The following is a 25991-nucleotide window of genomic DNA, read 5'->3' on the forward strand; positions in this document are numbered from 1 at the left end:
GTTCCAGTTCATGTTCTCAAACACTGTAGGATAATCTTTTTTAACCAAATTTGTGAGTATTGAGGTAGAAAATACTCAAATTATAGCCTCCTAGAAAACCTGGGAACCAGAGCAAAAGACGAGCACACTGTGTAATTTGGGGGCCTCCCATAATTTCAACAAAAAAGAAAAAAAAGCAAAACACACCTGAGATTAACAAAGTCTTTTGCTGCTAAAGCTTCTTTCAGCTTGAAGTTGCCCACAAGTTTCAGCTGATTCAGCCCATTCAGGCCTTCCGTAGGAAATGAAGTTAATTCATTGAAACTTATATCTCTAAAATGTGAACAAGACTTCAAATTAACTCCTAAGATGCAAATCACATAAAAACATCTGTACATATATTAAAATCATGAATATTAGAGCTCCAAGAGGAAGCTTAGGTGTGATAAAACAACTGATCCAGCTTCATCTTGCCATCTTAGAAGCTGTCACTACATCAATGCAGGTTAGCATTTATACAAGGGAATAACTACACAAAAATATTTTGATAGAACAATGCTAAAACACAAGTTTCTGTAGACTATTCATTACTTTCATGGTATTACTGCATAAAATTGTCAACTTACAGGTTAGTTATTGATCCAAGCTTGGCAAATGCTCTATTGTGAATTTCATGGATCAGGTTTCTACTCAGATCTCTGCAATTATAAGAATAACATGTTAATCTTTTCAAATAAACTCAAACTGCAGGTATTTTGAACTACACTTTACATTCTGAGTATTCACTGTATCACTGATAACAAATCTTGTTAATCTTGTCCAACAACATTTTTATGTTTACACTCAATGTTTCTCCTTCACAAAAATCTACTTCTTGAAATGTGTTCCAGGTAGCAACAATTCTGGTTGGCATCTGTCTCAAAACAGTTGTGAATTTTCTCCACCTTATCATTCTGGTACAAGTTCAAAAATATAAATGATATGATATAACCTTTGGTACTAGTAAAGAGGTGAGGAAAAGCTCAGCTCCTGACAAGGCTGAAAATAAAAACAGGTTTCATATTATTTGCTTTCTCAAAGGTTAGTGATAAGGCCCTGAGGGAAGACAAATGATCAATATGCAAACAAGGGCATTCCAGAAGGGCTCCAGATATCATTCTTTCCCCAAGCAGGAAAAAAAAAAAAAATCATATCAACACCAGAGCCGTACTATATTCAGGAATACACCCTGAGGAATTGTGATATGACAGAACTAATAAAATAGAAATGATCTGCAACCACATTTAAACGGTGCTTTAATGATAATTTAAAGATAGGATAAATTCATTCCATTACACATCTCCTGGATAACAGGAAAACTTGGTTCCAAATCATGAAAAGGCCAGTTTTCATTGTGGTAGCTTATCAGCCCTCTACAACTGTTGGCAGCTAGTAGCCAGTCCCCTTCCTCACCATTTACCACCCAGACCCACAGTAAGCCTGTCAGCAACAAGGAAAGATCCAGCAATCTAATCACAAACAAAACATTTTCCAGTAAAATGCATTTTCAATTTCTTAGTTGGGAAACCTGTTAAAAAGAGGACTCAATATAAGTGATTTTACTTCACTGTCAGTTTGTCAAATTTATTTGGTATCTTATAATTTGTATGTTCATTAATTTAGTATATTGTATTTTCCACACTATGAAGTCAGTGACAAGATTTGCCTCAGTCACCTCTATATTCCCAGGTGCTTAATACACCACTTGGGACAAATATACACTCAAATACAAATAATTTCTAAATGAGGACATCTGCTACATATTAACTGTATTTGTCATGATAGATACAGAGGTACAGAGGTTGCCAACTTTTTTTGTAGAAAGCCAGAGAGTAAATATTTTTCACCTCTGGGGTTCATAAGGTCTGTCTTACACCTATTCAACTCTGCCACAGTATGGTAAAAGCAGCTTTAGACTACACCAAAGCAAAAGGGCATGGCCATGTTTCCATAAAACTTAATTTACAAAAACAGGAGGCAAGTTAGATCTGACCCAAAGACTATAGTGGACCTACCCTCACCCTAATGAATTGGCAAACCTCATTACTATGACTTGAAAACAAACTGTCTCTAAGGTTATACACATTGCACTTTTTTACTCATTAATGTACAGTATTATAAATTAGCTAAGGTAAAAAATAACATAAGTAGATTATAAAGTACCATGTGGTAAAGTTTAAACAATATTTGCACATAATAAAATCTTATCTTCAAGCATATTATAGGAATTATAATGATCTATTAATTTATAGTTTGACAAAAATTTTGTTTCCAATCATCAAAGAGAAACTTACAGAATCCTTAGGGATATCAGGCCTTGAAAGGTACCTTCCTTTATTTGGTGGATCTGATTACGTTGCAAAGAACTAAAAAATAATAATAATAATGAAAGAGAAAAGGAGAGAAGAAAAAGACTATCTTAAACTATTTCTAAGTTTAAATATTTATCCTTAGGTAACACTGATTGATCTTGTTGAAAGTAAAGAGAACTGCTATTTCCTCACATATAAGACGAAAGGGTTAGACTAACCGGTATTCCCTCCGGATTTATACCAGGAGTTAGCTAGCATACACTATCTAAATTCCTTATCAACTCCACTCAGAAGAGCAGGAAGACATTACAGCAGGAAAGGACCCAGGACACAACTGTAACACATGCCATAGGAAGAAGAGGAAGGAAGAGATCAATAATGGAGAATTACTGCCTCCTCTCCCCACCTCCTGATCAAACTCCATCAGCGCTGTCCTATAGGCACACAGTAGGTATCGATATCTGGTTTCCCTCAACAGCCAGGAACAGCTTTTGTTTGGCTTTGGGTGTACACCACCATCCCCCACACTGCACCTCACAGAATGCCTGACAGGTACAGAATAAACGCTGGCTGCATGAACACACCTGTAAATTTGACATTCATGGGATTACCCTATTATATTAATTTCTAATTTTGTAATATTAAAGCCATTTATTTAAAATAGGAAATGCTCAATGAAGTAACAACACACCACAGCAAATAGAGTAATTGAAAGGCCAACTTACATTTCTTCCAGAGCATGACAACCATTAAAGCTTGGTAGGTCTTTTATATTGTTGTAAGACAAGTCCCTTAAAACAACAGAAATTAACAAGTTAATTTTGTGTTGTTAGAATACTACATTAAAGAAGCTGCATTCAGAAGCACTGAAAGCAGGCCCAAGATCTATAATAAAGGGATGGCTGAAGAAAAGCACCTATTATTTTTCCTAAGATTGATAAACTTCTAGAGCACAACAGGCTTAAGATTTGCAAATTTCAAGCACATAATGTTGAGTGCAGACAATATAAAACATATTGAAAACATTAAGTATATAAAATAAATATATAAAAAAATGATATGGAAAATATACAACAATTATGTTTAAGAGGTGAAATTATGAGGTTTTTGTTTTTATAATATTGTTCACACCATAAATCATTTCTGTTACTTAATTTAAAAAGCTGTAGAAGGAGTAGTATGTGTACTGACATTTTCAAAAACATTTATGTTAAATCAACTATTGGGACTAGTTAACTCTTAGTTAACCCCATTACAGTTTTTCCTGAATGGTGATCAGCACATTTGATACTCCACCACACCATTTAATTACTTATTAATCAATCAGTCACTTATTGTGTTACTATCGCTTTCCACTGAACACTTATTAACAACTTAGCAACTTAATTGTTTGTTCTTGTCACGTTTTTACATCTTTTATTTACTTTTAATTTCTAGGGTAGCCTAAAAGATTTTGGTAAGCTCCATGCTTAGTTGATTCCTGATCCCACAGAGATTTGGATTCTGCCCAGGTTACGAATGAAAGAGCAGGATATGGACAGAAACACCAACCAGGTGACTAGAATGAGGATGAAGAGACTGGATAAGGAAAAAAAAAAACAAGGAAGAACCTAATTTGGTTTTACTTTGCTCAAAGTCAAGTCACAAGAATGTGTGATACATACAGAACTCTAAAATCAAATTCAAATAAACATTATGTACCTTAGCAGTGTCACTCAAATACCTGCTCATTTCCACAAAGGGAACAAATAACTATACCTTAAAATTACCTAACATGAATAGTTCATTAAAAATAAAACTCAACACATGAGAAGAACATAAAAGGAAAGGTATGAGAAGGGAGAACACAACTTACAGAGTCCTAAGCATCTTTTGTTCTTGGCACAAATTACTGGATATGGTGCTTATCTTCGTACCTGTCAAGGTCCTGTATAAAAACATTGTTCATCTAAGAAATGATTCACGTTGACATGGTAAACAAAGTGCTATTCTCAAATAGAAAAATAAATGCTCACATATTTGCATATGGACTAGATTCTCTGTGCCCCATTGCCTAATTACTTCCCAGAGTTAGGTATGTGGGAGGATGAATTAACCATTGATACTGGTATCATTTTCATAGCAGTGCAGAAAAGCCGGTGACAGGAGATGTTAATATTGTCCAAATGAAGAGTTTGATTTTGCACACAGACCAACAGAGAAAGCACTAATCCACAGTCACAGCCTGACCATCACCTGCAAGTTCTATCACCCCTTCACACCCAAAACAAGTCCCTTAAAACTCCGGAATTAACAAATTTATTTTATGTTATCAGAATACTACATGAAAAGAGCTGTATGCAGAAGCACTGAAAGTACAACCAAAATTTGTATAGCATCCTGCCCCTAAACCTTGTTTCTGTCTTTGCTTTTTCAGTCAACCCAACTCAAATTTTTCTAAAATTTTCTTACTCCCCTCCTTTCTATGTTCCCATATGCAGCCAATCACTAATTCCTCTGTAAGTGTCTCTGGCATCTGTCCCTCTATTTTCCCTTTTACTGCTACTACGCAGATCAAGGTGAAGTGATACAAAGAGGCGTGAAAGACTCTCAGAACACATGGAGGAAGTTCAGTGATTGAGGACAAAGAACGCTCATGGTTAAATGTGTCCACTTAGCCAAGTGGCTTATTCCCATGGCCTCCTCACTGTTCTTCCTGTCTACTTTCCCTTCTTATCTTCCTCCCACTACCTGCTCCTGTATTCCCAAACTCCCCAAACTGCCTTGAGAGTCAAGTTTAAACTCCTCAGCTCAATGAATCCCAACTTCTTTTTTCTTACATCTTGACACATCTTAACATTTATGTGGCAAACTGTGGTTAAGGCTCCTGTGGCTGGAGACCCTAGCCACCTCAGATCCCACCTGGCTGCCTGGAGGGTTGAGGCCATCAGAATCTTGGATGTATATGTCACCCATTCACAGACCACCCATTAGAAAACCTTGTTGTAACCAAATGTTCAGTGTTCAAGGCTTGCAGTTTTAAAATTGCAACCCAAACAATTTTCCAAATTCCGCTATATCACTCCCCATTTCCATTATAAAATTCAGCTCTAGTTATATGTGATCATCCTTGCCATCCTTAAGGGTAGTTTATTAAACCCTGCCCTTCTATACAGAAAGAGCTAGCTTTGGGAAACCTGTCAGTATTCAATTTAGAAACATTTCACCTCCACTGTGAAGCCTTCTTTGATAGACTGCTACACTTCTGAGTTTCTAAAGCACTGTTTCTAATTAGTTACTGCTCTTTATTTTCAAGGGCCTTTTCAGATCTTATCTCCACATACATACATATGCATGACAGTCACAAAGGGAGACAGTCAGGAATCAACATAAACCCATCATCACCAAAACCCACTGGCACTCTGCTAGCAGGCCAGTGTATTATATTTACACAACCCCTGTACAAACGGTCACACTTACAGACTCTCCAGATGGACAGTTCCAGTCAGATTGGGGAATCGCTGCACCATGCTTGCACCACGAATGACTCTTTGAGAAATTAGAAGCAAAAAATTAATTTAAAATAAAAACTTTCATAGATATTTTCATTTGACTTTTTAAACAGTTTAACATTACAGGGCTACTATACCCCAAAATAAAAATAGTTTACTCTCTTGACTGTACCTGAAAAATGTGATAATTTGGCTAAATATTCACATAAATAAGAACCATCAGAAATTTTCAGTTGTCTTTTGGACTTCCACCAAAGCAAAAGAATAGAAAATATTTTGTTTGTTTTCTAGAGCTAAAATAATAAATTCTGGTTTCCCATTAAAACAATTATATAAACATTTAGGTTTGTTTTTAAATTGATATAATACTTACAAGGAATGCAGATCAGATAAATTGTGAAATGCTGAGTTCCCCACAAAAGACAGAGGATTATCATACAAATGTCTGTAAAAATATCCAAAAAAGGCCAAGTTTTCATATGTTCACAAGCCAGCCAAAACTACATCTATGCTCACAAAGTCCATATACCTAAAGCTTGAATCATTCTTCATCCAGACATTTGGTATCATAGACATAGCTTTATAGGATTATATATTAAAAGAAACTTTCAAAACTACTTACATAGTTTTTAGGAGTGGATTACCACCAAATGCTCCATCAGGGATCACAGAAATAGAATTACTATGAAATAACCTAAAAAGATAGGAAAAATATTTTGAAAGGCCTATCTCCTTATGCAGTAAGTTAAAATCAGAGTACACACTCCTGTTCAGTATTATGAGAAATATAACTGATAACATCTACATGAAAATTTCAAAATGAGAGTAACACTACAAGATCCTGACAGGCAGAAACTGTACATTACACGTTCCTCTCACCAGTATCTAGCCTTGCACAGTAATTGCTGCGGGGAAACTGAATTTTTAATTCCATCTCATCTTTTTTCCAGATGATACATAGTTCTTTTTAAACCCTCTGCTTATCCTAGCATCTATCAGGTCCTTCACATACATTTAGGGGTTTGCTTCATCACTGAAGAACTTTAGGTCATTAGAATCATAAATGTTCTAACCCCCAAATCTCTCTCAGTTGCTGCACTCAATCCTTAAGCATCTCAGATATTTGCTACCGAGTCGTAACATACTTTTCCTGTTATGCAGTATACCTTGCTATCTCTTCCCTGGACAATCCAACATCTAAACTGCTCCATCTCTTTCATTTATTTAAATATTTCCATCCTTTCAAGTCCAGTCAAACACCTTATCTTTAATGATGCTTATTCTAGTGACCCCAAGCCTCAGTGAGGTCTTTTTCTGGACTGATTTATTTACCCCATTGATTCAGCACTTATTTCTACCCAGAAACTGGATCTGCCTATCTTAGATGGACAGTGAGACTAAGACAAGTTCCCAAAAGGCAGAGTGGTCCAAACTATCTAACATAACCCAATCTGTCTGATCGTGTGTGTGTGTGTATTATAATGTATGTAATGGAACAGAGATGCTTTAAAATCTCATTGTTGGAAGTTTAAATGGTTTGTTCTAAGGATATTGAAGCATAAAGCAAAGCAATACTTACAGCTCTTTTAGGCTAGGAAGGGCTTTAATGGCTTGAGGAAATTCCCCTAAGTTATTATAATTCAAGTCCCTAGAAAAAAAATAAAGACCGGAGAAAATATGTAAGAACATTGGAAGAGTGGTCACAATTTATAAGGCATGTTGGTACAAGGGTATTCTTTTAAAAATCATATCCTCTGGATGGTAATCTTTACCAACCATATTGCCGTTTGAAAGCCTACAGGAGTTTAACTGAATTTTTTATACCTTTCCTTAAAATATCGAATAAAAAAAAAGAATCATCATTCTTCTATGATGTTTTTCAGTCAGTCTTAAAAGCTCAAAGGATCCTCAGAATCACAAATTACTTGTGAGCTTAAAACAAACAAATTATCTGAATGGCATTTCTCAGGAAACTCACCATAAAACAGAATTTACTGAATGTCCATTTACAAAGGACAATAGCCTGAAACCAAGGTTTCCACTTGGGGTTTAGAGCGACTTCCAGAAATTCTGGCAAAAGGGCAGCTGACTTCAGCCCAACCACCAGCAAGATGGCCTGAGATACCGAACAAGCAGAAGGACCAGGATAGATTCAGACAACTATTGCCCTGAAGCAGGTTACGAATGTTGAAAAGGTTACATGAATTAGGAGAGAGAAAAGCCATAGTGATCTGTACCAAAATGTCTTAATTCTGAGTGTGTTTACATTTTCATTTCTTTTAACCTAAAAAGAAATGTCGATGTATGATTGGCAGCCTCCAACCATGATTTCAGAATGAGCATAAAACAAAGTCTTAAGTCCAGCTCCTCAGAGACCTATTTTGTTTCTTTTCCTACATAAAAAAGTGGCAAATAAAAATTTAACTGAGAAGAAGAGTTTAATTTTACTATAATTGAAATAGTATCTATGGTTGAGGATAGTAAGATCCACTTAGTTTTCTGTTAAGTTGTTATTTACATACTTAGAAAGAGAGAACAGTTGGAAATATCTTCCTCAAGAGCTTCAACTTTCAGATATCCACTGATGTTCACTATTGTTTAGTTGTTTAGACAGGCAAGTGGATTAATGGAGTACTAAAAAAAATTAAGTCTTCTCATTAACTGACAGGTAACCAGAAAATTCAGTCAAACAAAATATTAAAATAGCAAATATTGTAAATCTTTAAATAAAGGCAACTAAAATAAACTGAAACAACAAAAATAAAGATCGTACTTTTAATTACATATGGCTGCACAATGTCTTTTGCTCATACATACACTGTGATGTACAGTTGAAATAGCTAGAATCCCCAAACACTTTAACTAGTAGAAACAACAAAAATATCCTAAACAAAATGGAAAGCTGTATTGTATTTAGCATAAGAAAGCAGAGATAATATTCAAACCCAGTGTTAATAATTAGTGAGCCAACTGAGATCACGGAAAAAAATAAAAACACTTTTTCCATAATTAATTTATGAGATTCAAAGTTCCAAAACTGTCATTCACTTTAACAAAACCACAAATGTTTTCGAAGTACATAGATTGGCAGAATGAGTTGTTTTCTAGGTGTACTTTTGAAAGAAATATCAAGTTCAACCTCGTGCACCACTTTTTAGCCATAAAATTCACAGATTACTATTCATAACTTTATTATTTCGTGGCAATAATTTAGTCATGTATTAAAGCAAATTAATAAAGAGCTGAACTCAAGACCATTATTTTCCCCTTGTCTGCAATGAAATACAAAACTGCACCAGTAACATCACAATGTGATTATCAGAAATCGGAATAAACTTACAAGGTCTCCAGGTTATCCAATCCATCAAAACAGTGCTGACCCAGGTTTTTTATTTTATTGTTATGTAGATGCCTATGGAAAAAAGCATCAAAATGACTTAACATGACCCAATGGCAGCTATTATGTTTTATATGTCTAAACTGGCTTAAAGGAATGTGCCGCTAAACATTTCAATACTTGACTAATGGAAACAGCACTGATGTATACTGCACAAATAGAATACCATGGCAAAGGAAATATCTCTAGTGGAAAAGTGGCACACACATTGAAGACTCTTTAATATTTACCCATATCAAAACAAAAGTTTTGATGAGCTTTTAATCATATGAAGTGAAACTTTGATGAGTTCTCCTGTAAGAAGGTGGAGGAAACAGCATGGACAAACACAACATACTTACATAGGTGAGAATTGGTAACATTTTATTACATATTAAGTTTTCAAAGATTAAAAATACAGAGAATCATACACTCTCTGAATAGAGTGTATGAATAGACAAGGTGGTTAAGAAATTAAATACCATGGAAACCTATTTTCTGGGAGCATCTCAACATGAATCTGCTTCTTTTAACACTGAATACATTGCTGGCACACAATTAAAGCTCTGCAAGAGTTTGCCGGATGAACCAATTTCTCCTCATGATTACAAATGGCCATATTATTTTAGAGAGATTCAATAGTTCTCAACGGACACTAATTTTTTCAATTATTCTAGCTTGTATTTTACACAGTCATCATGTTTAGTTTTGTCAAAAAGGCAGCTCCCCCAAGCACTAGTTCTTCAGAAGCATAATCAGTGAGGTACTTTCACAATAATTTGTCCCAAGAAATCTGCTTTTGCCCCCAAGTTCACACAAATGCATGGTATTAAAAGGGGTAGATACTTACAGAACGACCAGGCTTGAGAGGTTGGTAAACGCAAAGTCAGGGATGCTTGAGATCTTGTTGAGAGCCAAGGTCAGTGCCTGCAGGGTCAGCAGATTGCTGAGGGGACGCACAGGCACCTCCGTCAGGCTGTTGTCATCCAGCCACAGATGCCGTAACTGAGTAAGCCCCTCGAAACTGTCCTCGGGGACGGAGGTGATATGGTTGGCATCTAAACGTCTGACAGAAACAAACAACCATGCTCAATAACAAATTCTGGTGGGCTATGTCAATTACAGTCACACGACTCTCAGTCTTCAAAACAAAAGGAGTTATAAAAATGACCAGAGTATGGCTTCCCTTATTTCCTTAATTTCACTAGCAGTTTTCATAAAATCAAAGTTTTTCCAAGACCAGTGTATGGAACGGAGTTCTCTCCCTTCCTTCCTAACAAAGGGATGAATCCAAATCTGAGTCCTTCAAGAATGTTTGGCTAAGAGTAACTTTAGAGCAGAATGATGTGTTAAAAAAAGGGAAAGCCCAGAAAACGGTTCAGGCTGGAATCTTAGGTTTCAGAATACACTTAAATCAAAAATACAGAAAAACAACAAGAAAAACCTAAGCTGAGCAAATAACATATTGTATTAACAATTTTATATTGTAACTAATATTCGATATTACATTTATTTGCTATTCTGACTTGGTACCAAAAGACAGAACAGTAAGAAAATAGCTACCAAAAAAAAAATTTTTTTTAATAGTGACCAACTAGTTAAATAGAGTTTCAACAATCCTTATTACTATCAGGCAAGTTAAAAATATAGGTGTCATATACTGGCAAAGCAACTTCCTTCTCCCCTCTTACCACGAAGCACTTTTGAAAAATTAGTTTGTCAAAATGAACAGTTATTAAGGATCCATAGGAAATATTAAACAGCTACTCCAATCAATGTTATTATGGCTTTAAAGCTTCTTTAATTTTTCCCCAAATGTTGGAGTTAAGGACACCTTACTAATAGGATTACTCATAGTTCAAATTAAGTTCCCATCTGAAAATCTGGAAAACTAAGTCCTAAATATTATTGTTGGTACCACCGGACATGATTGCTGAAATAATCGCTTTTCAACACGAAGACAACGTGACATTAATATGATGAGGGACAGTAACTGTACCAGGAAATCATGACTTTCTTCACAAATCCCTTGTTGATGTATCTTCATACTTAAAATTTGTACCTCCCAGGCTTAGATCTCCTGGTAAAAATTAGGGAACACAAAAAACTGGTGAAAAGCCAAAAGGAAAACATATTTTTAAAGAAACAGAGCTGGGTAGCTTTTAGGTTCAAGGAACTGTGACTTTTTGTTCCTCCTGTTTCTTAAGGCTGCTCTAGCTTCAGGCCTGCTGTAATTGTCCTTTTCCCCCCCAGGTAAATGCTGATCCCCTGTCCCCAACTCACAGCCCCTACTCCAGATGCAGTCTCCTTCCAAAGGCAGATAGGCAGGGGTTAAAGACCCCGGTCCTGGTGAGGATCTGATGGAAGCTTGTTTTGATAAAGTCAAGATAACCGAAAGAGCACTAAGAAGGGGAGTGTGTAGGGAAGTGAGCAGCTGCTGAAGAATCTGTTTAGAAATATTTTTAGGCTTGTTTACTCCTTGGGCCTTTTAGAACCTACCTGTGAGAAAAGACAGGCATCCTTTATATAACAGACTGGCAAAGTACTGGCTACAGAGCTGCCAAGGAGATTTGTTTTAGTGAGTAGATAGTGTGTTCAAACACACAAATACCCCTCCCAACCTCAGGAACTTCCACTTAGGGAGAGAGAGAGAGATTGAACTTATAACCATAAAATTAACCACATACTATAACTAAATGCTTAATGTAATTAAATTATACTTGCAGCTAATTTAACTATCTGCAATTCATTCAACATATTTAAACTGAGCATCTTGTTAGGCACAAATGATAAAAATGGTGAACATGAAACCTGTCCTCATAAGATTGACATTCTAGTGATGTGTGACCCACAGTATAATAAACAAATTTTAAAACAATTATGGAGTACCTAAAAAGTATGAAGAAGTAAATAAACACAATATGGAAATAAAGATTAAAAGATGCCGAGGGGAGGGTAGCTAGCTGAAAAGCATTGGTCAGGAAAAGCATCTCTTAAGAAGGTGCTATTTAAACTGAGATCCAGAGAACGAGCAAGAGCGAGAGGCAGAGGGAGGTGGGCAAGTAGTGTTCCAGGCACAGAGAACAGGGAAGGCAGAGGCTCAGCAGCAGAGACCAGCTGGATGTGGTCCCAGCAACTCCCAGAAGGTCAGAGTGATTAGACCACTCTCCTGGGAGGAAGGGAGTGGAGTGCCCAGGGAGACACAGCTGGGGATACAAATGGGGACCAGATTATGCAGACTCTCGTAGGCCAGGTAAGGGGTTTGGATTGTATTTAAAGTACAAATGGGAGTCCCCCACCTAAGATTCTCTGCAATACAGCAGAGTATTCTCTGTAATCAGCAATGGTCCTCAACATACACACACAGCACTCCATTGAAATTAAGCCCTCTACATAAGAAGTGTTTCTTGAAGACGTGGTGAAAAACATTAATAAGGAAAGGTGGCTGTTAAGTCCAGTATTATATACACCATTTACGCTCCTGCAGAATTCTGCGCCATATACCATCAAAAAAAAGGAATGGCCTTAACTTACAGCAGGATAACCACATGAGTCTTGACTAAGGCAGTCGTCTATGCAAAACAGTAATACAATAATAAACACACAGACACAATTTCCTTTGTGCTGAAAAGTTTCCCAAATTGCAAAGTCACATGTTAAGAGATCAAAAGGAGGAACTTTGGAAAAATGGAACCCTTTCATAAGAAGTTAAATGAGGAAAAAGATTTATGGTGACTCAAATAGTTAATCCTTATTCCTCAGTTCATATTTGGGTATTGGTGGCATACCCATAAATGTAAACAGTTTGCACTTATACTGAGATCAATGTTTCACAAAGAAAGAATCTTAGAATTATGGCTTTGTACCGATGACTGACACCATTAACAATCATCCTAACTAATGGACCAAGAAAATACTATGATTGATTCTTTCAGTAGATGCAGTAGACGGCATCAGGTATCTCACAAATGAAGAGATCATGTGGGCTTGTTCAAGGTGTTCTGCCATTTAGACTCCATAGGGAAGAAGGTCACTACTACTTGATTTAAGTACATTTAAGCTGTTAAAAGGTTAACAGTGTATTAACTGAATGTCCTTATTTTTATCTTCAACATTTCTATTCCTAGACATTCCCTATTTTCAAAAATAGAATTCTGTTCTATGCTCTACTCTCAAAAGCCTGTTTTTTATCATACTGAAACTCACATACTTCTTTCTCTTGCCTTTAATGAAATCACAGTAACTAATAATCTATATGCAGCTATTTACTGATAAATGTCTATGTTACCAATGAATGCCTATTCTGTGTAACCAAAAGCTCTTCCTTTTTCTCTGTACTAACTTACCCATAATGTAAATATTACAGTAGCATATTTTGTTTCCAGTTTCAAACTTAAAATAGTTAAGAAATTCTGTTACTGTGAAAAACCTAAGAAAGTTAGTCTCTGAAATCCTTTTCACAGTCATTGTAAGCATGAAGAAAAAAATTCTAGTGGAGCAAATTCTTACATGTCATTTTCACATCCTGCTCAGGCAATGCTTTAGCTATTTTCATGGCTTTGTGGAAAGCTGTTATACTACCTTTTTATTAATGAGAACCATTTCAGATTTTATGGTCATCATCACACAATTACACGAAACCACTTGTGGTCAGTTTCAGACCCTGATGAACTTTGCTCCTAAGCACTACTTCAAAACCAGAAGGAAATCTTTCATGTAATTCAGGTCTGAAGATCAGATTTTCAAACTGACTCAAGTGCTGATAAGACTGTTTTACACCATGACAGAATTTCAATTATATCTAACTGAACCACTACACCCACTATGCTAACAAACCCATGAACACTTCCTTCTTAAATAAAAAGTCCTGACATATAGCGCCTTGTGTTTCTGACACACATAAAAACATCCCAATGTCTTTTAAAAAAAAAAATTCATTTTGACTCCTCTCCTACCCTTACCCCAATTTTGGAGATACTTTAAACTATGAAACTCACTCAATCAGTGACGAGCAAAATGTGCTTTTTTTTAAACATGAGTTTAAGAGAGAAACCTGTGAAAGACACTTTAAATCACCTAATTACCAGTGTCATGTGTGCTTTTATGTATGTACTGATCACAAAGTCAAAAGAATCTATTTGCAAGTTTTCTTGGTATTTTTTTCTGTTCTAAAGTTCAAGGACTTAGTCCTCTCTTTTTTAGCTTTTCTACAAGAAAGAAATGATTGAACGTTTTGATCAGTAAGTTTTGGGAAATAAGAATAATTCTGCATGAAGGTCTTAAAGTAAAGTGAATTCTGGAAAAGCAAAAAACAAAAAACAAAACCTGGGAAGTGTTAAAAATGTCTAATGAGTTCAGGTCTGAGGGAAGTAAGATGGCTCCCTCTGGGTACATCCTTCTGAGGTCAGGAAGTTTAGAGACAACAAAGTCACATTTCTGTGAAGGAGCTCATTCTCACTGCTGTCCCTAAAAGAATCTACTCAGAATCTACTCAGTTAGTTATGGCGAATAACAAATCCTTATATTCCAGAACTTGGTGTTTTGGTGGAATGAGCTACTTAATATATTTCTATCTTAAATTAAACTTCTATTTAAACAGGAAACTCGTTGGCATATACCCCGGATATTTCTTTTTTATGACATTAGGTACACCTTAAAGTTTAACCTATACAGCATATGATATGCTTATTAGTACATATTGTTATCTTCCCATTCACTTCCCATTATCTACTAGAATATCTAATCTAAAAGGAAAAGGTAATCTACAATTTATAATTTCCAGTGATGTGTTTTTGGTACAGTTAAAAATAATTTTATATTAGCAAGTGGGTGGGATAAGCAGCTCAATCATTTTCACCTGTGTCTTCTATTATTCACATTTCCTACAAAAGCACACATTTACATTTATTTCAAAGGGCAATAAAAAAGCCTATGGGACAGATTAGTATACAAACACATGATACAGTTGTAACTTAATTTTGTTATCTAGAATATATAAGTTCTATCTATCACATGAAGTGTGATTAACTATTATAATGTTTTACTCAGAATGATTCTCAAAACTTCTGTGTACATGAGAAACACCTGGGGACATCTTTTCTGAAATACAGCTTCCTAGATCCTACCTAAGAGAAAATATCACTTTTAGGATATGGCCTAGAGATCTGCATTTTAATAATCTCTCCCTAGTGATTCTGCTTGCAGGGGCTTGAAGTGTTCTTCTAAGACAGAGGAACTTGGTCTTCTGTCCCAGAGACTGGGAGACCTAAAGCTGTAGCCCTACAACACTACCTAATAACATGCATTCTAGTCATTACCAAAAATCTGTTTGTTAAATATAAAAACAGTAGTTCCTTCAAAACCTGTGAATTTGCACAGTCCCTGTAATACCACTGTTATTTACCTTCTACTCACTAGAGAGCGTAGGGGGGGTAGGCATCCCCAAACCACAGAAGCAATGACCCCCATCTCTAGGTTCCTATTCAAACACACCTGTACATATATGGCAAAGAACACAAAAAAGACCAAAGAGAAGGGCTACAGGAAAAAGCTTTTGAAACTGGTGGCTGAACATGGTAAAAACCAAGAATGGAAATCTTGCACACTCCACATCAAACCACTTTCCTTAAGAAAAACCTGGGAAGAAGGCAGCACCCCCAATGCATGTTCAAGGTCCACAGATGAGGAACTACAACCAGTGTATCCTGACTATCCTTACCACCTGTAACAGAAACCTCTTTGTGGCTATATCTGGACCATCATGGCACAAGATGCTAGAACTGTATATACGTAACTCTGGTTCCAAAGAGGTGATGGTCACCTGCCACAAACAAGCTCTGGAATTATACCCACCAGTGCACACCTGTAGCTTCCTGCCAGCCTCTGAGACAGGAGAAGAGTTTGAAGCACCTCCTTTGCTCTCACTAGACGACATGTACTTCAGTAATAGCAACTGACCATCCCCAGATCCCAGATGAGAGAATACATCTCCCTTTTCCTTGGGATTCCAGTTCTTTATACATTTAGCAGCCAGAGTGGTCTGCTAATAGTTGGAGAATGCAGAAAGCCAAAAAGGTACTTACAAAGACTGCAAGGCACTCAGTCCTCGAATGGCTTCACTGGGTACTGTTTTCAACTGATTGTTTTGGAGGGTTCTGGAAGGAAATATTTGGTTAGTGAATAACAAACAACTGTTACCACTTTTTCTTAAAAGAATTCAGAGCCATTTCTTTCAAAAAAAAATTCCCAATGGCAGGAGAAGGAGGGGTCAAGGTGGAAAGCACCCAAGATAAAATAGTTACAAAAAAGTGAGAAGCATTTGTTGTAAAGCCAGAAATGAAACCTAGGCCACTATCATGAGGCCGCCTCTTAACACAGATCTGCTGGGTAATCCACATTTGCAGGGGCTGTTTATACTCTTAGGAATTAAGGCACCCTAATTAATGTTCACCACCCTAGATACTGTTCATGTTAACTGGGAGTTGTAACAGGTTAACAGGAGGTACAATAAGTTCACTGGGATATAAAACAAGCAAACCTATTGCTATCTCTAATGCCTCTTCAAACTGGGATACAGCAGAGCCCAAAGATGGGTACTTGGTAAAGCCAATTTTTCCAAGAGGACAGCAGACCCCGAGCAGGAAGCAGTAGCCATGTCTACAGTGAATGCAGGGCCAGGGCAAAAATAGAGCTTTAATTCTCTCATAGTTAGGGCCCAGAGACAAGCGGCACGGATAATACTGAAAATGAAGTCATTTTTGCCTAAAGCCAGTCTTAGTCACATTAATAAAATGACAGCTTCACATGAATCATAATCACAGAATGCATGCTGAAGGGCCCATCCAGGTCACTGAACCAGAGAGGTCTTGTGACTTGCAGAAGGTTACCCAGCAAGGTGGTGGCAGAAGTGGGGCTGACAGTTCATCTGTTCTCCAGTCTGCCACGCCGCAAACTCCTGACCACAGCTAGGCATTTCCTGATCCCTCACAGGCTATATAAATCACAGACATCTCAATTCCCTTTAGCTCTAAAATGACTTTAACATTTGGAGCTCTTATAAGCCTTTTTCCCTTTAGGGTCAGTTAATTCCAAGTTCTTAAAGCTATAAAATAAGTAGAAACAAAACTCTCCCAGGAAAGCTTAAATATGATTTTGACTCCACGTACTGTTGGCCACACAAAAAGCTTAACATTTAACTCCAGTAATGCATTAGAGGTCAGAATACCTATTATTTCGAGTTTTAACTTTTCTTATCCAGACCCAAGATTGCCTAAATCAACCTCTAGCCTCCCACACTACCCATTGGCCACTCCTTAAATCTTTTAATCCTGAACTAAAGACACTGTGCTTAACCTAGCTCCAAGCATGTTGACTATGCAGAAAGAAAATACATAGCCAGCTGCGAAACTCTAAAATTGCATTACTTACAGAACTTTGAGTTCCTTCAACCCAGACAAGGCCTTTGGGTGGATAAAAGAAAGGTCGTTGCCAGCCAATCGTCTAGGAAAAAAAAGTTGCAAGAAAAAAATAGCAATTCAGACTCTTAAAATTCAGAACTCACAATAACCTAATCGGTGATTATAGCTCTATGTTAAACATTTCTCAAGTCTATCTGACATTAAACATGGACTTAAACCTTTGCTAAAGCAATCTCAAGGTTCTTCCAATGAGATAAATGTCTCTGGAATTTTTTTTTTAACTCCCAATACAACAATTTACACAGGCACATTTTTACTCTGGTGAGGTCAAGCAAGCCCAAACACATTAAACCAAATTAAGTTTGCTATTCATGGTCACTCTCTGCAGCTCACACTGTTTTCCAAGTGCCTCATAAATACAGACTACTGGTCAGCAGGCTGGAGTGTTTATACAGATCAGAGCAAGCCAGCCTGTCAGGGAGGAATGCCTGCGGGAGGCAGGTCAGCCGGTTATCTCTCCATAACCAAGGGCAGCATATTCTGGGCAAAAAAGAGGCAAAAAGTGAAAGTCATTGTAAGCCTTTTTTGTCATAGGCCCCTTTTTTGAAAATATAAAGGCTTTCCTAAAGAAAATTGTAAGTGACAAATTAAGTGGGCATAAAGAGGGGAGTAAGGAAAGTACAAAATTTCTTTGGGTCCTTTTTAAGAAATCAGAGCACATGATTCATACTGAGCCCCACTTTTCCTCCCCTTTTCCCAGGTGCACACTAACAGGAGAGGAAGTTGGGCAGAGGACCTTTAGGAACAGGAGCAGGAAGTAAGAGGGCAGCTCATATAAGTGACACATAAACAAGAGAATTGCAGAAGGGTTTTCAAGTGTCGACTTACAAATGGCAGTTGTGTGCCAATGTGATGAGATGTATGATCTCAGTTTCCTGGTTCTAGCAGGGGTACTCTCTCAAGCAATGAGGTTTTATATTTATACTTTTTTGTAAATGCTCTCTCTCGGTAGTGTCCTGTGATCACACAGTCACCAAGTCATATTAACTCCTCCTTTAAAGGGCCTATTTCCATCATCCTTTCTCTTCTCTCTGAAAGCACCTTACAACCCTGAGCATTATTCATCAGTCATTCATTCACTAAAAGTTTTCATTTGTACATTAACAAATGAGTGCCTATGAAGCTCCAGGCATTTAACATCCTCTTCCTTAGACTTCAGGTTCCCCCACCTTCCAATTTGTCCTCTTATACACCTTGATTTTAGGGGTAAGAAGGCAGGCTCTTGCTTTTCCTAAAATCTGAAGTCACTGAGATCTGAAACTCTGTTTTTTAGATGCATTATTTTCTCTTCAAGTTTTTGTCCCAGTTAAAATACAAATAGTGCTGGAAAGGATAATACTCAGACCTTACCTAGCATTAACAAAGAAATGTGTGTGTGTGTGAGACAGACAGACAGACAGAGAGACAGAGGGAGAGAGAGAGAAAGAGAGAGAGAGAGAGAGACTACCTGAGGATTCAGAAATGAGAAAGTTAATATATGGAATTATTTCTTCAATATCAAGGATAACAATACTGGATTCTCAGGCAACAACACAGGTTTAACCCAGGGGCCATGCCCCTAAACTCAATTCTTCCTAAAAAGCTCTCTCATCATGCACTTTGCCTCCCACAGGGCACCCCAGCACTCAGCTCTATCCTGCCTCACAGTAGCTTACTTTGGGCCATCAACCAGCCTCCAGGCCTTTAACTTCCTAGGGCTCACCACATGAAAAATGAGGGATTGAAGAAGACGGTTTAAAGACCTCCGCACTTCCATTTACAAGTATTTCTCCTCAGCGAATTCTCTTGATTCTAGACTAGCTAGCTTCACCACTACACCTTCAAAGGATTCACCTCAAACTTCATCTTCACTCCATACCCAAATCCAGTGTTACTTCCCATGAAAACTTCAGTTTTTATGAACATGCCCCACATGTGAATTCTTAGAACTCATAATTAAACTTGCTTACAGGCTGCATTCTGCAGATTGTGTCCTCCCTAGTAGTCTGGGAGGTCAGGTATAACTGTTTCCAAGAACAGGGCATTCATCTCTCCCTTCTGTTACCACCCACCAACATGTCAACCCATTAGTCAGAAACTATTTTCACGAACTTCCTCCTCAAAACTGCTCACCATTCTAATGCCATAGCATCTCAGAGTCTACTTAAGTGCAAGCCCTCCCAAGAGGCTTCCTATCCTCCAGCCTAACAAAACTCAACTGACAACGCTCACAGCTGTAACGCAGTGTTTAAAGGTCACATTTTAAAAGATCATATCGTACCACAAGAACCGAAAGGGGCAGCAGCCTTCACCCCTCCAGGGCCACGAGTAGCCACGTGTCCATGCCCGCTCCTCCAACTTATCTGAAGGCCCAGCCTACAAAAGCTCAAGGCTACCAAAAGACAAACAGTAGAAACAGACCCAGGCTGTTACAGGATTCTTATTCTTCTATCTCTAATATTAGTTTTTAATGTGTCCTTATCTATGGGCTTTCCTTGGGGAGTTTGGTCTATTGCACTAAGGCTCATGAAAAAGAATACTGTATAAAGTAATGAAGGAAGGGGCAACATGCAGAGCACCTGATTACATTTACTTGTCCCTGGAAAAGAGTTTTAACCATATTAGCCAAAATATTTGCTTCCTTTCCCCAAATCTCTGCTCCTTTATAAGCCAAGGGAAAACTAAAGTAATGTAACTTCAAAAAGCATCTTCTCTTTCCCTCCTACTTATCATGAATAGAAATGGCCAAATGAGCTCTCTGCATGTGATTTATCCTGAAATATAAGACCCCTATCTGCAGAAGTAAATACTCCTAGGGTGTGGTGGACAGTGATAATGGTGAGCAAGTGGGCATACCACCTCACACCACTTTGACTACTTGGTTTCTTGCTAGAGCAAACTTATCATGTAGAGCCTTCAGGAATGTATCTACTCACACTTACTAAGCTGCTGTGTTAATGAATAATAAACACAGCAGCCTGGTAAAGGCTACAGAGCCTCAGCGATTGCATCTTCAGAACCTCCTCACATTTTGCTTATTTTATGAGCCAGCAGTTCTTAAGAGTAGACCCTGGGGATGCTTCGTGTCCAAAAACTTAGATCCAGAAGAGAACAAAGTGAAAAAATAATGGTTTCAGGACAACATCCCAAAATCTCTAGAAGAAAAAAACCTACTGTGTAATGAGCTCACAGTAGCTACAGGCAACTGAGGTAGGTGATTTACAGACATTCTTTCATTTTAATCATCTCATGACCACAGCCCTGCTTCTGAGACCCTGAGAGGTTAGGTGACAAGGCGTAAGTCACACAGCTGGTGAGTGGAGGAGCCAGCACAGTAGCTCTTGCCCAGCTCACTTCAACGCTTATCCACAAGGCCTCTAATGTGTCACCAAGAGGCTGGGAAATAATTCCTAGAGAGGTGGAACAGAATGGTCTTGGGCAACTAGTAGCCTTGCTTTGAGCATCAACAGCTCCTACCAGCAGACGGGGGCACACAAGCAGGGATGGTGACGTCAGGAGCTCACAGTTGCAGTTACGGAGGAATTTCCAATGACTGACAGCACCATCCTTCCCACAGCCAAAGGTGACCAGTGGGAAGGGGGAGGGGATGGGAACCCTGAGTGCCCCAGGCTGGGGGGCTTGCCCTAAACTCACTGGGACTCTCCTTAGGATATAAAGCATTCTCTGTTGTGCTTAGCAACTTTGAAAGAAAAAGAGGTGGCTGGTCCTAAAGAAGGGACACCAATGCCCCTCTACTCTCAATTACAGCAGTTTCCCATTCTATGCCTGGGTGTGTCTGTGCTAGTCCCAACAGCTTTCTTCGTGTCTCACTTCATGAGTACCTATTGGCTGGCCCCAGAAAACTTTTTAATTTGCTAGATGAGGATATTTATATTTTTTACTATTCTTGAATGGCTGTGAAGCACTAAGGGGAGAAAATCGCTTGGGTGAGGACAGAAGGGTGAACGTGGTACCATTTCCTGCTTGCTAAGGGTGCAGAGTGCCAGGCATCACTTCTTTTCTCTCTGCACCTGGCCCAGCTCCTCAGCCTCCGAAGGCCTCGGAGAGCCCAGCTGCAAGGTGCCAATCAGTCCGTGCTTGTACCCTTCCTGCTGTCCCCTGAGTCTAGGCTCTTGTTTTTTTTTTCTCTTGGATTACTGCCATGAACCTCCATAAGACTCCTGCCTCAAACCACTTAATTATAATTTTGTGACATCTAAATCATAAAAATGTGTAACTGAGTATTTTCCCAAAGGCTTTTTTCCCCGTTAATTGGCTGGACCTTCAATACTATCCTCTCTCTCTTTCTCACCTTATTCTCCAATGTTCCTTGTTTCCTACAATTTAGCACCCCATGCTTTTCCACTCCTTTCTGATCATGACACCCCACCTGCAGCCTCTGCCAACTGAAACTTCACTGATGATCACTGTCCGAGTTGAATATTACCACAAATATGAAACCATTATGACATCAACTTCAATTCCACCAGTATCTCAGAAGAAGAAGTTCTCGCTGAGTACAAGTTACTATGAACTTGTCGCATCTCCTTGTCATAAGTGTACTATATGTCTCTTATGGGCAGAAAAATATTCATTTTTACCTTCTTGCATAGGAAGTGCAGCGATTAGTATTTGTTATGCCTTAACTAAGATCCAACATAAGATTCTGCATTCACAAAAGGTAACACTGCTTCTTAAAGAGTGGGGAAAGCTTACTATTCATCTTCACTTTTCTGCATGTTGTCTCCTCTTGTTTCATTTTTACTCCCTACTGCCCTTCACTCTCCTAACAGGAAAGAACTCCTTGGCTTGATCTTAAAGTGCTATGGCAACAATTTTCTTTTCAACATATTCTGGGAATATATTTTCTTAAGGGGGGTGGAAGTGGACCTTAAACGTGGGGACACCAGTCCACTGATCAACAGTATTACCGCAACACACTCTGGGTCGTGCATGGGATCACACAGAATAAAAACAAGTCTAGCAGGACTTCATATGGGGATGCAGTCTAAGTTCCATTTTTTCTTGTTACAACAGTACTAGAAGCAGAGACAGAGAAAGAGTGAGAGCATTGGAAAGAGCAATCCATTCGACTTCGGCTCTCCCATTGGATTTGGAACCATTCCAGGCAACAGGATACAAGTGGTTCAGTGTGTAATGTCTTTATGAATCTGCTTTGTGTGCATTTATTATTCATAAGGTCCATGTTGTATTCACACTAGGGGCTCCTTCCAGGGTAGCTAGGATTTTTTAGTATATCCTCTATTGTTAACATATATGCTACATGACATTTTTTATCTGCCATCGCTCCTGGAAGGGGAAAGTAAGAAGGCTACTGGTTAAATGGACACTTGTCAAGGGTGTGTATGAATAAATAAGCCACATTTCAGAAGGTAATCTGTGCCAGAGGGTTCATACCGTCATGAAATGTGCTGAATTACACTGGGATTTCTTCACTCAGGAAGCAGTTTAAAGAAATGAGCAAGGCAACAAACCAATTGGTGTTATTTCTCCAAGAAATGCCTAGATTAAGGTTTCTTCTGGTCTATTACAAAAATTTCATTGCAGCCATTTGTCTGGAATTCTAGCCAAGAATCAGTGGAGTAAGACAGGGACTACAATGTACACACTGCCTAAACATATGTACCGAGCTGGGGGGAGGGCAGATGAGGGTTCAGGAGCCTCCAGCAGCTGTTGTGAGGAGCTGAGGGGTGGAGCCAGCAGAAGTTAAAGCAACTGTATCAGAAGGCCCAGGCTCTAGGCATGCTTTGCATGCAAACAATAAAGAGCTTTAACCCTGGAGATTTCTCTGTGACATTATGGAGACATCACGGAGTAGGTGACAAAGGAAGAAGACTGGCCACAGCCTCCCATCCATTCATGTGCCTGCCTGCATTTTGCAGAGGTGGTGACCAGATGGCCCAGCACTGTGCTACTGTCAAGTGGCAACAGGAAAGTGTTTTGAGTACCACCCTTCCCTTCTGAGATCCTCCAGCAGTGTCTTCTCTCTACCCTCACTATTTCTTTCTACACTTACATTTCCCCACCCAACAGATCTTCATCTAAAGCCACACATACTAATTATCACAGACTGTACCCAAACACATCCAGGTTGTCTCTCCTGCAATGCCATTAAATTCTCTAAAGTGGATGGATCAGCTCAGCATCGGGCACGTTCAAAGTATACTAGACACAGTCACCAGCTTGCCATTGCCTTCAAAGAAGGTACTTCTGGTTCAAAATTGAACTGGGCAGAATGGCCCCACAGGAAAGTCTCTAACAGGAGGTGAGTGGCATTCTCTTATTAAATATAATTTGAAATCAGGATCCAAAATGTTGATAATCACTTACATGTAAAAACAAAAACATTATAATACATACTTCTAATAAAAATCCTTAATCATGCCTTCATTTACATGGGAAGGCCCTATCATGTGCTCAGAACTCTGCTGCCTTGGTGAAAATAAAGACGCCCAGAGGTATCCTCATTCCCATTTAGGATCAATACATAGTAAAAAAAACACTAATATTGGGTGGTACTTTTCATTTTCATTTTCCTGCTCTAATGGCCCTTATTATCACCACGCCCCCTCCTGGTTGTTTTCAAACAAAACAGGGAATTGAGCCTCTGTCCTGCATCCCTTGCAGGAGGTTCTACAGCACAGCTTAATAGTGTAAATCCTAGAAACAGACAAGGTAAATAAAATAATTCTAGAAATAGAACAATGTTGTTTATGTTATTTTGTATGAATGACTTTCAGAGGGCCAAAGGATGTGGTTATTCTCTTAGTAAATAAATAGGGCTAAACTAAATAGTTCCCCTTGGACATTTGTCCTTATCAAGGTTAAATAAACCTTATCTGACACAGTATATCACAGTCCTAAGTCAACTAACAATGTTTTACTTCCCTATGTCTTTACATACCAGGAAGTTTTACATCTTCATATAACTTTTATGTAAAGATATCTAAAAACTGAATATGTTTTAAGAACATGCATGTACCAAGAATCCTTATAATAAAAATTCCCGAGTTTTTTAAAGAAGACTCCCTTCACAGAGAGGGGGAAAAGTATTATATATATATATATAATTTTTAAAAATAAGTAATATATATAATGGAAAATCAATAAAAACCCTGGCAATAAATACATGCAATATCTACTCATGTGAGGAAACATGTTACAGCTTTTAAAAATTTTACACCTAACACCAACCAACAAATACTGACCTCCTGCTAGAGGCCACACACCATAGGTAGGGCAAAGTGCTGACTTTTCCCAACAAGACTTCTCTCATTTCATTTCTTTTAAATAAGGATAATTCATTAAACATAAAATGTCAATGGAATTTAGTTCTATATAGTCTGATAAAATTTCTGACATCCATAAATTCAAAATAAGAAATCCTTTGTCTTAACCCCTCCTTCAATCTCAAGTTCCAAAATGTGGTTACTGTCACCAAAGACCATACAGAAGTCTGACAACAGGCCCTGCCCTTAGAGAAAAGTGCATGTGGTTGAAGAGACAAGTATACACTGGCACCTAGAGCACAAATAACACAGTACTTAGTCCAGCACTAAGTGGAGTGCAGCAGAGAAAGTGCAAAAGGGAGCTGGAAAGACCAGGAAAGATTCCCTACGGCAGAAAGGGCTCAAAATAGACTATATGAAGGGGTCAGATGTGAATAGTATAGAGAGGTAGTGTGGCAAGCCCTGTTGGTTGCCTACCAAATACCATACACACCCTCCTGGGGGAGACCAGGTTTCTTGAAAAATCACCTCCTTCACATGACTCAGTCCCATTAGTAAATTCCGACTGGTCTGAACCAATCATGCTATCCCATTCCAGTGACTGGTTCAGGACTGTACCTGTGACCCCAGCTCTGGTTACAGGGAAGTCTGCTGGGGGTTTCTGGGAAAGGTAACTTTCTTCCTAAGGGGGAAGAAGTGAAAAGGGCTGATCCTCTTTCTCTTTCTGGATGCTCTCATGTCTGAATACACTACATGAAGGGACTGCAGCCATGGTGTTAACTTACTGAGGACAGCAGAGTAGGAAAATAGAGAGAACCTTTAACCAACCACAACACCAGTAACCAACCCCTATCAGAGTTCTACCGCTTTGTTACGGGTTTTTTCTCATTACACAAGATTAATACATTTCCTTAAAACTTAATGTTCAAGCTATTTGAATTGAGTTGTTACTTGCAGCCAAAATTGCCTTAACTAATAACCACTCTTGCCTTCTTACATACCCACCCCCATTTTGGTCCAGGCAGTAACAATCCCGCCCCGCTCCCGCAAAGGTTGTATTTACCAGCATCCCATGTGACTAAAGTTCT

General features: G+C 38.3%; 1 protein-coding gene across 4 annotated transcripts in view; it reads right to left on the reverse strand.

The window, feature by feature from the left end:
• LGR4 (leucine rich repeat containing G protein-coupled receptor 4) overlaps nt 1-25991 on the reverse strand; it is a 101112-nt gene that overhangs the window by 6616 nt on the left and 68505 nt on the right. For all 4 annotated transcript variants that reach the window (XM_017654083.3, XM_073216344.1, XM_073216343.1 and 1 more), the window contains exons 3-15: nt 17625-17696; nt 16280-16351; nt 10048-10263; nt 9162-9233; nt 7401-7469; nt 6444-6515; nt 6195-6266; nt 5790-5858; nt 4186-4257; nt 3056-3121; nt 2313-2384; nt 606-677; nt 187-312 (exon numbers count right to left, since the gene is read on the reverse strand). In XM_017654083.3, the coding sequence (XP_017509572.3) occupies nt 187-312; nt 606-677; nt 2313-2384; nt 3056-3121; nt 4186-4257; nt 5790-5858; nt 6195-6266; nt 6444-6515; nt 7401-7469; nt 9162-9233; nt 10048-10263; nt 16280-16351; nt 17625-17696 (1122 nt within the window). The remainder of the gene's footprint in view (nt 1-186; nt 313-605; nt 678-2312; nt 2385-3055; nt 3122-4185; nt 4258-5789; nt 5859-6194; nt 6267-6443; nt 6516-7400; nt 7470-9161; nt 9234-10047; nt 10264-16279; nt 16352-17624; nt 17697-25991) is intronic.

Source organism: Manis javanica, chromosome 11 (genome assembly GCF_040802235.1).
Source record: "Manis javanica isolate MJ-LG chromosome 11, MJ_LKY, whole genome shotgun sequence".
Lineage (NCBI taxonomy): Eukaryota > Metazoa > Chordata > Mammalia > Pholidota > Manidae > Manis > Manis javanica.